Below are 13,334 nucleotides of genomic sequence, written 5' to 3'. Positions count from 1 at the left end.
CTTTTTTGGATACCTAGTGAAAAAATGTGAAAACACGAAGTGCAAATTGCATATGAGAAATTAGAATTCACACCAGGGGTCTTTAATAAAATCATCGTGGAATCCTGAATGTAAGCATACAAGTTTTCTGAAGTGCTCCTTCGAAAGATTTTTTTTTAAATGTCCGTACGTTTGAATAAACTCCTACACATGACCCGTTTATAAATCAGAAAGCATCCTAAAATTGTCTTCGCCTGAACAAGATAATCAACTTCTCTGAGCCTATTTAATGGTCCACAACATTGCGTCTCACAGTGCTTGTCACAAAAATAAATCGGACACGAGTGTTATCTAATAGCCTATACATCTCCATTGGCAAATATTCTCATGCCTAAAAAAATGTGTTGAGCCTGCAGAACAGCTGCACAAACGGCGCAAAGAACAAGTGTTTGAGACGTGCCAAATAGGGACCATTTGTAAGTGATAGCCGGAGGCAAAAAGAATTGTGGGGAAGTAGCAGTGATGTCAAAGAATTTTATTTTTTACAGTGCCGGTTGACGTAATGCAGTACAAAATATATAGTGAACAAAAAATACTAGAAAATGAAAACTAACCTAACAAAACGAAAAATAAAGAAATGCAGCCATTTACAACAAAAACAGCCAAACTACAATAAATTAACAATACAGAAAACAAGATACCAATTACCGAAATAATCTATAACATAAGAAAATAAAATAAACGCACTTGAAATTAATTACACGCAAATTGTAAATGAATAAAAAATTACCCCCTGTGAACCTAGACTGCAGTGGTAGCTGCCAAGTACACCCGTCTACGTTAGGTTGGTTTGTCCCTTGCTCCGTTTGGCAGTGCGTGGATTTGTGACGCGGAAATGTGTAGGATTAACGTTGTTTGCAAACGCTCAATGAAAAACAGCTGTGATGTTTGTATTATTCAACCAAAAAAAAATTTAAACAGAAACATTTACACGGTAGACATTTGGTACATATAAACAGTAAAAACAACACATACAAGCGCAACATTACAAACTTGCACTAGCACGCCTTATCTGATGCCAGAAAAAGAAATAATAATATCACATTACCAGAACAGACATTGCCCACCCGAATACATAACACACAAACGCAATTTTGCAAACGCGAGAGTTTGCACGGTCATTAATAAAATAACTAATCAAATAGCTTACGGGCTCATCACGGAATCAGGCCGTGACGCCATTTGTATAGATTAGGGTTGTACAACTACGATGTTTAATGTTTTTAAAATACGAGGAATTTTTGACCGGGTACGTTGTGACAGATTGTGTAGCAGGCTTTCTGAATGAAGACTTCAAGTTTTACTGGCGCGTACCCAATTTCTCACACCGTACACTGTTTCAGTCGGTAGCTTTATTATTGCACACGAATAATTATCCTGCGCATATATACGTGTGTGTGTGTGTGTGTGTGTATGTATGTATATGTACACAGGGCCTTGAACTCTTATGTCAATCACATCCTGGTTAACCTGTACTTTCTCAAAACACCAGTAGGTGTCACCAAACAACAAGCATGAAACATATGCCTATATGTAACATACACTGCATCTAACGCAGCCCCTGACTTGCGTTTGCGTTTTTACCTGTAATTTAATCTTCAAGGTAGCTCAATTGAGCGGGAAAACGGTCATTTTTGCAGCACATGTCCACAGCCTTGTGCTCCGAGGGTTTGTGAGCTGTGTGTGGGAGAGCTGTTTAAACACTAGAGGGCGAGCTGGGACGAAAAATATACAATCATCGTCCATAACTGCCTATTGCTGATAGCGCAGCCTGTCTTATCAGCCAGACTGGTGTGTAGGTCGACCTGTAATCTGGAGAGGGTGAAATACAAGGGCTCATTCAGACTTGTGGGGTAAGAGAGCGCTGGGAAGGGGGGGTCGGTTGCAGGCAGCCATGCTGTGATCAGTCAATCAAACGAAATTGATTGAGGTGGTGTGTCCAACTAGTAATTGATTGGGATGGTGCTAAACGTCTTGCCCAACTCTGCCTTGTATAAAAGCATAAATTATACACTGTTTATCGAGCTTTGTTTATTTTTGCTTCAGTGCTGGTCCCTACTCTGGAGGAGACTGGTGTTTTTGGAAATGAACAACTATAGGCAGAATAACTCTCTCTCTCTCCAGGGCGGCTCCTCTTCTGGTGAAGATATGGAAATCTCTGACGACGAGATGCCCGGCACCCCCATCGCCGGGGGCGACTGCGCCGAGGGCATTGTGGTGAACTCCGCCCCCCCGTCCATCCCCATCCCGCCCCCAGGCTTCCCGCCCCTCCCCCCTCCCCAGACGGGCTTCCCCCTGCCCCCGCCCCCCCACTTACCCCCGATGTTGCCCCCGCTGCCCCCCCACCCGCCCCCGTTCCCACCCGGCCCGCTGCCCCAGGGAGGGTGTTTCCTGCAGTGGGGGGGCGGTCACATGTCCTTCCAGATGCAGACACAGATGCTGAGCCGCCTGGCCCAGAGCCAGCACCCCTCCTACCCCTACCCCCCCTTCCCGGGCGGGCTGCCCTACGGGGTGCCGTACGGGGCGCCGCCCTGGCACGCCCCCGCCCTGCCCCACTTCAACCCGGCCGTGCCGCCGCCGGGGTACGAGCCGCAGAAGGACGACCCGCACCGGGCCACGGTGGACGCCGTGCTGGGCATCATCGTCAAGGAGCTGAAGGCCATCATGAAGAGGGACCTCAGCCGCAAGATGGTGGAGGGCGTGGCCTTCCGCACCTTCGACGAGTGGTGGGACAGGAAGGAGCGCCTGGCCAAGGTGCGTGTGCGTGTGTTGGGTGCATGTGTGTGTGTGTCTGTGTGCGTGTGCATGTGCATGTTTGTGTGTTGGTGGTTTTAGCGTGTATGTTGCTAAAAAGGTGTGGTTGTGGTCCAACGGTATGTGCGGTATAAAGGTGTATGTGGTGTAAAGGCGGTCATGGTTTAAACCTGTGGTTGTGGTCTAAAGCTGAGGTCGTGCGTATTTCTCTAGGCGTCTGTGACCCCGGTGAAGAGCGGGGAGGCGAGGGAGGAGGAGAAGGAGAGGGCGCGGCCGAAGGAGCCTGTGAGGTCCAGCCCGCTGGAGACCTGGAAGCAGGGGGAGGGACTTGGCTTCGAGGGGCTGGGCCTGAGCATGGGCCTCCGCGGGGCCATCCGCCTGCCCTCCTTCAAGGTACTGCCTCTGCGCTCCTGTCTTCCTGCCAAAAACAGACCCGCCCTACCAGAATTAGGCCCCACTCCTCAGAGAAATGAGTTCCTGCCAAAAACAGACCTACCCTACCTTATCCAGGCCCTGCAGAAACAAGTTCCTGCCAAAAACAGACCTATCCCACCAGAACCAGGCTCCATGGAAACATGTTCTTGCCAAGAACAGACATACACTATCCGGACCAGGCCCCATGGAAACATGTTCCTGCCAAAATGTGTCCCCCGGCAAAAAAAGTGTATCCCTGCTGTAGTGCTCACGTGTTCTTACTAACAAACACGTCCTTGCTGAAGTATGTCCCTGCTGACACCCGTCCCTGCCAGTGTGTGGCCGGAGAGTGATGGACAGCAGGTCCTTAGTTGTGGGTGGGAACGCTCACTGCTCTGCGTTGTTCAGGTGAAAAGGAAGGAGCCGCCCGACCCCGCCTCCGTGGGGGATTCCAAGAGGGCGCGGCCGTCCACGCCCGCAGAGGAGGATCTGGAGGATGAAGGTGAGAGTCCCGTGCCCGAGTGGAACCGCGTCTCAGATACAGCCGGGATGCTGTATATTCTGTGTTCATACACGCATTTGTGTGCATTCTCGGTGCTAACACGTCTGTGTGTTGGTCTCAGAAGCTTCCAGAAAGGATGACGAGGGCGGGGCTTTTAGACGGAGACCCGGCCGGCCACTGGAGCTCGACAGCGAGGGAGAGGAGGAGGACGAGGAGGAGACTTCTGGGAAGGAGGAGACTTCATCGGACAAGGAGGAGGAGCCAGACGAGCTGAGAGGCTCTGATAGGCTGTCCTGTGGAAAGGTGAGAACGGGAGGCTTTATGTAAGTCCCTATATGGCTACTGTACTCTTGGGAGTGTTTGGGGTGTGAATACTGCAGCTGTGCTTTAAAAACGTGGCCCTCTGCTTCCTTCAGGAGGTTGAGGTAGACGAGGATGAGGATGACGAACTGGACTCTGACGCCAGCGAGCGGGAGGAGTCGGACTCCTCAGATGAAGGTAACTACGGAAACGGAAAGGCAATGACCACCCCTGCTATCGTAAAATGTTCTTACAGTGTTGCTGCAATGTCGTGGCAATGTTATAACATTGTTATAACATGTGAGGACATTTTGTGTTAGCTGGGATTGTGTGGCCAACGAGTGTGTGCTTTCTTAGACGCTGCCAGTTCTGCCTCGTCCAAGTCCGACTCCAGCTCCTCCAGAGACAGCGACGACTCCTCCAGCTACAGCTCCAGCTCCGAGGAGGAGGAGGAAGAGGAGGAGGAGGAAGACGAGGAAGAGGCGGTGGACGTGGAGGACGAAGGGGAGGAAGACGAGGGGCCTCGAACGTCGTCGTCATCGTCGTCTGCTTCTTCGTCGTCGTCATCGTCGTCTGAAGAGGGCGGGGCGGAGCTTAAAGCCTTAAGCTCTCCCATGGCCCCACCCTTTTCTGAAGAGCCGTCCACTTTGGATTTGCTAGAGGGCGTAGGAGAGGAGGCGGAGCTTGACCGAGAGATTTACGGTGGGTCAGCCCTGAAAGGGGAGGAGTCCATGCTGCGAGGCCACGCCCACCAAGAGCGCAATTTCCTGCCCCCATCTCCTAATGGAATACCAGGTTTGAACCCCTTATTTGTTATGGGCAGTCAATTAATTAACTCTTTAAGGTGCAAGATCACCAATGTGTGATTGGAATGTTCTCGACTGAAAATTCCAATGCTGATGTAGCAATCGCTACGTTTAATTGAAAGCAATGGAGTGCTAGAACACTGACATAGAACATTCCATAAAACATACTCTTCAAAGGGTTAATCAGCCAGGCAATCAGTTAATCTCTCTTTATTTGATGTCTTCGAATCATTGTATACAACCCCTGAACCCTCGACAGCTATGAAACCGATGTACTTACCCCAGATCAAAATGATTATGTCTAGTCTAAAAAAGCAATAATCAAATGGAAATAGTTATGCTTTCCATTGCTAAAATACATACTATCAGAAAATATAAAAATTAGCCGAAGGGGCACATCTGAGCTCTATTGCTAATGAGTGTAAGTGTTGATTTTTTTAGGTAGTTGTGGCTAAGTGGAATAAACTGCCAAAGGCAGTGTAACTGTAAAATTAAACCCCTTGCCATTGCCCTGCATCTCATCCAGAGGTGGAAGATCCAGGCTCTGAAAGTAAAACTCCTCCCCAGTATTTTCTTCTAGCCACCTGGATTTGCTAATTAGCACAATTCTTCAGCCAGGAGGCAGAACTAATTGGTGAAAACTAATCAGTTCATGGTTGAAAGAAACTCATGGCAGGACATTTACTTTCTGACCCCTGGACTTTCCACCTCTGATGAGAGCATTCTGCCCTGATTGGGCCCGTGCCAGCCTGGTGCGTATGAAGGTGGGTTGAGCTGGAGGCGGTGGTGTGACTGTGGTTTCTGTGTTTGTGTTCAGCTGAGGATGCGGAGCTGCAGATGGGGGTGCCCGCACGCAAAGGGCCGCCTCTGGAGGACGTGGGGTACTCGCGGCCCCTCACGCCCACGGGCCTGCTGCCCGAATTCCCCCCGCCGCCCCAGCCCAAGAGCGGGGCCGAGGAGGGGCGACCCCGCACCCCCGGCCGAGACGCGGACACGCCCCCCGCCGCCAGGCCCCTCCCCCCGGCCTTCGCGGCCCTTTTCCTCCCTGGCCGCCGGCACACGGATGAGGACGTCCCCCCCGCCGGTGTGGGGCGGGGCCCCGAGGGGGTGCCAGTGACGCCGGGGGGAGAGGCCCCGCCCAGGGGGCTCACCCTAACTCTGGTGTCCCCCAACGTCCCGGCCAGCCCCTTCTGCTACCCGTCGCAGTCGCCCGGGGTGAGCGCGGGGGCCCCCCGGACCCCCGGCAGGGACTTCAGCTTCACGCCCACCTTCCCCGACTCCACCCCCCTCCCCCTCTTGAGGAAGGGTTCGGCCGACGGCTGGGAGGAGAGGCTCCTGCTCAGAGAGCCCGCCCCCGGCCCTGACCGCGCCCCCGCAGCCCCGCCCACCACCTACTCTACAGACCCCACCCCTCCCAAGAGGAAGCCGGGGAGGCCCAAAAAGTCCCCGCTCCTCATGCCCCCCACGACCCCGGACCTGGGAGGAGCCGAGGTGCGGCCCCTCCCCCCCGTCCATCCCGCGATGAGGGACTCGCTCCCGGAAGCCACGCCCACGCCGGCGTCCCTGGACTTCAGGGAAGGGCGGGGCGTGGCGGGGGACGTCCTGCCACTGCGGGAGCTGGAGAACGTGCTGCCGCCGGATGGGAAGGGGGCGGAGCCGGAGGAGGTGCGCAAGCCGGCGCGGCGGGCGCGGCGGCGGTGGGAGGAGCTCCTGCTCAGCGCGCACTCCCCCGTGCACTCCCCGCCCCGCCCGCGGTTCCACCCCCGCTCGGAGTTCGAGGAGATGACCATCCTGTACGACCTGTGGAACGAGGGCATCGACGAGGAGGACATCCGCCACCTGCGGGTGACGTACGACAGGATGCTGCTGCAGGACAGCGGCCAGGACTGGCTCAACGACACGCTGTGGGTGCCCCACCCTCATATCCTTCCGCCGCCTCCCCGTCGGCTCAGACCGCGACCGCACTTCCTTCTGTGCTCGTGCGGTTTGTAATCGGTCCGCAGGCTAGTGGAGCTCGTGTAGTTCAATAGGTAGTGACTGACCCTTCCGTATTCTCAGTTTATTTACTTGCAAATGCGAATGCTGTTAGCTCAAAAAGCACTTAAACCCACACTCTCCAGAAACGAGGGGGGCAGAGATTCGAACGTATTCAAATATTTGTCGCAGAATTGACGTGAAAAAGTGACATATGGGGGGGGGGAAGTTGCATCATTTATACGTAGCCATGGTAGACTCTTGGGCTCTCCCTTTTATGTGCTTTACGTCTGCAATGGGGAGCAAAGAAGGCCAATGGGAAGGTAGATGGACCTCCAGGCTGAAGCCAGAGGGATCCCGGGTAACGCTTTTGCTCTGTTTAGTCGCTGGAGTTCGTCATCGGGCCAGAAAAAGCCTGACGGTCAGTGGGGAAGGCCCATCCCCCACGCACAGCATTCCACCAAGGGTTAGCTCGCGTAGAGCAGGTCAATGGGGGAAAGCAGCGGGAGAAAGCTGCCCAGAAGTGCCACTCTCACGGGCGGGGGAAAAAACCCTCTGGAGGATTATTCCCATGAGCGGGGACGGGAGAGCTTTCCTTTCCCTCCTCCAGAGGGCGCCGTGGCCTTATGGCCGATAAGACGAGGCGCAGATGGCTCTGCTGGTGCTCCTCTTAAACAGGGCATTAATATGCCAGGCCACGCGCTGGGAGCCAGGCGCACATTATTCTCCGCTCTGTCGCGGAGGGGAATGGAATGTGAAGCACGCCGCTGCTGGATCTCACCATAAATAAACGAGCACATCAGAGCCCGCGTTTCATCTAAAACCCATTACGGCGTTTCAGGAGCAAACCTTCTTCTGAAATGTTTATGACAACATGGGCTATATAAGTGCAGTGGGTTATGAACTGTTGGTAGAGCTACAAATATATTAAAATGCCAGCATTTTTCAGTTATTACTATTAAAATAGTATACCAAAACTTATTTTTATATGGTGTGACGTGAAAATCTGAACACTGCCCAACCCTAGTGTGAGCGTGGCCAAGTGTGTCTTTCTGTGCTATGATACTAGAAGTTTTAGGGGCAGTGTTGGGTTGGTCATGTGACCTCCTGGGCAGTAGCATTGGGTTGGTCATGTGACCTCCCGGGCAGTAATATTGTGTTAGTCATGTGTCCTCCTGGGCAGTAGCATTGTGTTGGTCATGTGTCCTCCTGGGCAGTAGTATTGTGTTGGTCATGTGACCTCCCGGGCAGTAGTATTGTGTTGGTCATGTGTCCTCCTGGGCAGTAGCATTGTGTTGGTCATTTGACCTCCTGGGCAGCAGCACTGGGGTAATTGTGTGACCTCCTGGTCAGTAGTATTGGTTGGTCATGTGACCTCCTGGGCAGTAGTATTGTGTTGGTCATTTGACCTCCTGGGCAGCAGCACTGGGGTAATTGTGTGACCTCCTGGTCAGTAGTATTGGTTGGTCATGTGACCTCCTGGGCAGTAGTATTGTGTTGGTCATTTGACCTCCTGGGCTGTAGTATTGGGTAGGTCATGTGACCTCCTGGGCAGTAGTATTATGTTGGTCATGTGACCTCCTGGGCAGTAGTATTGTGTTGATCATGTGACCTCCTTGACTCTGCATCACCGACCTGCGAACCGTGGCTGAAGAGGAAGCGGCGTGACGACGGGATGCGGGATCACATGACGGGCTGTGCCCGCAGCGAGGGCTACTACAAGATCGACAAGAAGGACAAGCTCAAATACCTCAACAGCCTGCGCGTGCCATCCGACGAGAAGCCCGCAGACACACAGGTGAGTCAACAGAACGTGTTAGGGGATTAGTACTGTGTAAATTGTGTTAGGGGAGATGTACTGTGTAAACTGTGTTAGGGGATAAGTACTGTGTAAACTGTGTTAGGGGAGGAGTACTGTGTAAACTGTGAGGGGATTAGTACTGTGTAAACTGTGTTAGGGGAGGAGTAATGTGTAAACTGTGAGGGGATTAGTATTGTGTAAAGTGTGTGTAAGAGGAGGGGTATTGTGTAAATTGTAAGTGATGAGTAATGTGTGAACCCTGTGTAGGGGATGAGTATTCCGGCCCAGCCGCACGCCTCCACGCGGGCGGGGTCAGAGCGGAGGTCAGAACAGCGCCGCCTGCTGTCCTCCTTCAGCTGCGACAGCGACTTGCTGAAGTTCAACCAGCTGAAGGTAAGAACCGCAATCTCGACTGTGGCTACAACCATAGTGACAAAGAAAACCACCAACTTTAACCACAGCTGATACAACTACAAACACAACCAGAAATACAAATGCAACTGTAGTCACAATGACATCAGCCATAACAACACACAAGTGCCGTCACTACGATCCGCATCTCACTGAACCCGCCCACCCAAACCGCCGCCTCACTGCTGTAATGTACGAGCGCCTCCTGCAGGTGGCTCCCCCTCCGAGCTGAACCACCCGAACTAACCTGAGCGTTGTGTGTCGCCCGCGTGTCGGGCCTGTTGTTTGTGTTGCCGTTTGTGTGTGTGTGTGTGTGTGTGTTTGGTGTCTCAGTTCCGTAAGAAGAAGATCCGATTCTGCAAGAGCCACATCCACGACTGGGGCCTGTTCGCCCTGGAGCCCATCGCCGCTGACGAGATGGTCATCGAGTACGTGGGCCAGAACATCCGGCAGGTCAGTCAGCCCCCCTGACGGCGCGACCATCGCTTCTCACAGAGAACCCGGCTCCTCTTCAGCAGTATCACAGCAGTTCTTTTCATTTAGTCAGTCTTTTGGATCCCAGTGCTCAGATGTACTGAGAACTATGTAAAATGTGTAATGTATTGCACTTATATAGTGTCTTTCACAATCTATGTGCACTACAGTGTTAAGAGAAACTCAGACCAACTAAGTACCAGTGTATAGTCCCCACCGGGCTGATTCACGGCAGCCATTTTGCACCTGAGTGTACCCCATGGTGGAGGAGGAAGGGCTATTAACCCAGTTAAAATGGAGGAACGCCAGGTTTCCAGACTGGGGTTTTGCCTGTTAGATGGGTGGTGCCCTGAGACCCTGAGGTGTCAGACTGAGCAATGAGACGTTTGTGGCGCCCCCTGCAGGTGATCGCCGACATGCGGGAGAAGCGCTACGAGGACGAGGGCATCGGGAGCAGCTACATGTTCCGCGTCGATCACGACACCATCATCGACGCCACCAAGTGCGGAAACTTCGCCCGCTTCATCAACCACAGCTGCAACGTGAGTGTGTCCGACGGGTGGAGGTGATAGATGGAGATTGAGAGTGATGGAGTTAGATGGAGGAGGAGGAGGAGGGTGGAGGATGACATTGGCCTGCTTGTGTGTTCTCAGCCTAACTGCTATGCCAAGGTGATCACGGTGGAGTCTCAGAAGAAGATTGTCATCTACTCGCGCCAGCCCATCAACGTCAACGAGGAGATCACCTACGACTACAAGTTCCCCATCGAGGACGAGAAGATCCCCTGCCTGTGCGGGGCGGAGAACTGCAGGGGAACCCTGAACTAGCCCTGCCAAAATGCACCTGTCCCACCACACTGTGCCTAAAGCGAGAAACCAAAAATGAGAAACCCAAAGACGGGACGGTGCGTGTGCTGTGCTACGTGAGCCTGTCAGAACCCCTGGTCTTTGTGCTGTTTACCATTTCAGCTGCTCATTCGTTTACCCCCATATCCCTGCTCTGCGTACCCCAGTTATCTACATACCCCCACCAAGTGTACCCCAAAAACCCAGCAGCAGTAATACCCTAACAACACTAGTCTCTTAACACACCCTGCCCCCTCGTCTCCCGGTCCAATGAGCTAAATATCTTCCCACTCCAGGACAGTTTTCAGAAATCTGTGTTCCTCCCCAATTCTAGTATGAGCTCGGAGTGGGTTTCTATGGTGACACTGTTTGGCTGTAGTTGGAGATGATCTGGCCTTCATCCTCCTGCTGTTCTTCCTTTTAGTTCCGAAAGGAGGGACTTTTGTGTGGGAGTTTTAATCGTTGCTACACGACCTTGGATCAAATCTTTACATTTATGAACTTTCTTACCTCTGCCCGTAGGGGGCAGATCCGCCTAGTACACGCACAGCTCTACCGCCAGACCAGTATTCCATACCCAGCTCATACCCTCTTCATGACTGCCACTACATCCTGTCTCAGTTCTGTATTCCTGTCCCAACAGTTTTAGCATTAGCCCCATACACAGTACCGTCTGCTACCAAGCTACGCTTTTCCCAAACCCAGCAGCACTGTACACATAGCTCAAAGCTAAGGCTGGCTAATGGAGGCTAATGGAGGCTAACGGCTCAGAGGTGTTCACTGCTCAGTGAAAGGGAGGCCGGTGTAGACTCCCCTCTTGCAGGCCCTACGGCTGCATTGTACACGGTGGGCATGTGGGGGCAGCCGTATTGAACGCACACTCCCACAGTCTAACAGGAGTGCGCTTGAGTTATATCCCTACCAAATTTGCTGTGTGTGTGTGCGTGCGTGCGTGCGTGTGTGTGTGTGTACATGTATGCTTTTGTGTGTGTGCATGTGTTTAATCCTTTAATGGTCTTCCACACTTTGGTGCTACACCTTGTTATGGCCCTCACAAAGATGGACAGTGCTTTCTGCTGGAGCAGTGCAGGATGCCCTCGTTGTAGCCCATTGTGGGATCCCATACTGGCTAGCGCCCCCTTTTGCCTCCAGGATAGCCTGAATTGTTTGCAGCGAAGATTCAACAAGGTGCCGGAAACATTCCTCTGGGGTTTCGGTCCATGCTGATTCAGTAGCATCACGCAGTTTATGTAGATTTTTTTGGCCGCGCATTCATGCTACAAACCTCCTGTTCCACCTCATCCCAAAGGTGGCCTATTTGATTGATATCTGGGAACTATGCTAGAATGTTGTTTGTGGAACCAGCGTAAGATGATGTGTGCTTTGTGACATGGCACATTGTCCTGCTGGAACTATCCATTTGAAAAATGGATGCTCAGTTGGTGTCAAAGGGCCTAATGTGTGCCAAGAAAACATTCCCCACACTGTTACATCTCCACCAGCGGCCTGCACCACTGACACATGGCAGAATGGATCGATGGATTCGTGCTGTTTATTTCAAATTCTGTCCGTACCATCTGTATGTTGCAACATAAATTGAGAATCGTCAGAACAGTTAACATTTTTCCAATCTTCAGTCAGCCCTATTTGGTGATCACATGCCCATTGTAGCCTCATCCAGTTCTTAGCTGACTGGAGCTGAAGCCGATGTGGTCTTTTGCTGCTGTAGCTCATCTGCACGCCACCATTGTGAACAGCTGTTATTTGAGCATGCGTGGCCTTTGTCTTCGCTTGAACGTGTCTGTCCATTGTCCTCTGACCTCTCAGTAACAAGGTGCTTTCACCCACAGAACTGTCACGCGCTGGATGTTTTGTTCATAGCACAATTCTCTGTAAACACTAGAGACTGTAGTGCTGTTTCTGAGATGCTGGAACCACCACGCCTGGTACCAACAATCATGGTCAACGTTGCTTAGATTGCCCATTCTAAAGTTTGGTTGAGCAAAAAAACTGAACGTCTCCACAATGCCTGCATGCTTTATGTATTGAGTTGCAGCCACGTGATTCGCTGTTTTAGAAGAGCAGGCTATTTGTGTTAACCAGCAGGTGTGCATAATAAATTAATATCTCAATGTGTACGGTAACCAATGATCACCGTATCCCATGTCTCAGAGTATTGTAGGTATCAGAGTATCACGGTAAGAAATGATCTTGCAGTTCCTGGTATTTGTTGCTATTGTTCAATTGTGAATGCACTAGACTGGAGCTTTAGGCAGCACGCTTGCTCCCCGCTAGCCAATCAAAACCTCGACAGCCAGACCACGCATCGCATCATCCCCACTCGAGGGCCAATCACAGGCCAGGGGGGGGGCTGCGTTTTTTTAACCCCAGTGCGTTTATATTGTTCAGGTTTTTAGCAGTGTTTTTCCTGAGAAGGGGGAATTCTGAAAACGGCACATTTCTTTTCAAGAAAGAATGTTGATGAAAAAATCAGGGAAATTTCGAAAACGTAGAATAAACGTTAATTTTATCGGAAGCAGGTGTTTCTCTTTTGCATAACACAGGCTCAGATTTCCCTTCTAAAGATTGTTTCTTGTAGAAACGTCTTCTTTTTTTTTGGTCCCCTGCCAGTTCTTTTTATAATCCGAAGTTTGTAAATGCATTGTATAACTGTGAATAAATATATTTTGTGTTGGGGAGGTTTGCTGCAGGATGATGGTGTAGACAGAGCTGGCGCTGGAATTCTCAGCTTGTATCAAGCTTTTGTTTTGCTGTAAATTCTGTGAAATAAAATGTTTGCGGTGTGGAGAGAAGACGGCGTGTTCTGAAATTGAGATGGCCGTGAGAATTGGGAGGGGTGGTGTGCCCTCCCCCCCATTTCTCAGGTCTATTTATTATTACAAAAATGTAAAAAAGCAAATAAAATAAAACGTGGGAAAGAAATAAGCACATTTTAAAATGAGTCTATGTGGCAATATGCTAGATACAGATTCACGTGCAATCACACACACAGT

At 51.4% G+C, this 13,334-nt stretch overlaps 1 protein-coding gene across 4 annotated transcripts in view; it reads left to right on the top strand.

Moving 5' to 3' along the window:
- Positions 1 to 13,133, top strand: part of LOC118212758 (histone-lysine N-methyltransferase SETD1B-A-like) — a 27,765-nt gene extending 14,632 nt beyond the window's left edge. For 3 of the 4 annotated variants that reach the window (XM_035391006.1, XM_035391007.1, XM_035391004.1), the window contains exons 7-18: positions 2,164 to 2,793; positions 3,007 to 3,186; positions 3,616 to 3,709; positions 3,831 to 4,012; positions 4,126 to 4,207; positions 4,367 to 4,804; positions 5,633 to 6,736; positions 8,421 to 8,587; positions 8,858 to 8,983; positions 9,335 to 9,454; positions 9,880 to 10,017; positions 10,129 to 13,133. In XM_035391006.1, the coding sequence (XP_035246897.1) occupies positions 2,164 to 2,793; positions 3,007 to 3,186; positions 3,616 to 3,709; positions 3,831 to 4,012; positions 4,126 to 4,207; positions 4,367 to 4,804; positions 5,633 to 6,736; positions 8,421 to 8,587; positions 8,858 to 8,983; positions 9,335 to 9,454; positions 9,880 to 10,017; positions 10,129 to 10,302 (3,435 nt within the window). In that variant the 3' untranslated portion in view covers positions 10,303 to 13,133. The remainder of the gene's footprint in view (positions 1 to 2,163; positions 2,794 to 3,006; positions 3,187 to 3,615; positions 3,710 to 3,830; positions 4,013 to 4,125; positions 4,208 to 4,366; positions 4,805 to 5,632; positions 6,737 to 8,420; positions 8,588 to 8,857; positions 8,984 to 9,334; positions 9,455 to 9,879; positions 10,018 to 10,128) is intronic. The other variant, XM_035391005.1, reaches the window with a different exon arrangement.
- Positions 13,134 to 13,334: the final 201 nt, after the last annotated feature.

Source organism: Anguilla anguilla, chromosome 14, assembly GCF_013347855.1.
Source record: "Anguilla anguilla isolate fAngAng1 chromosome 14, fAngAng1.pri, whole genome shotgun sequence".
Taxonomy (NCBI): Eukaryota; Metazoa; Chordata; class Actinopteri; order Anguilliformes; family Anguillidae; genus Anguilla; species Anguilla anguilla.
Note: the sequence above shows the minus strand (reverse complement) of the source record. Positions and strands in the feature narration are given on the sequence as shown.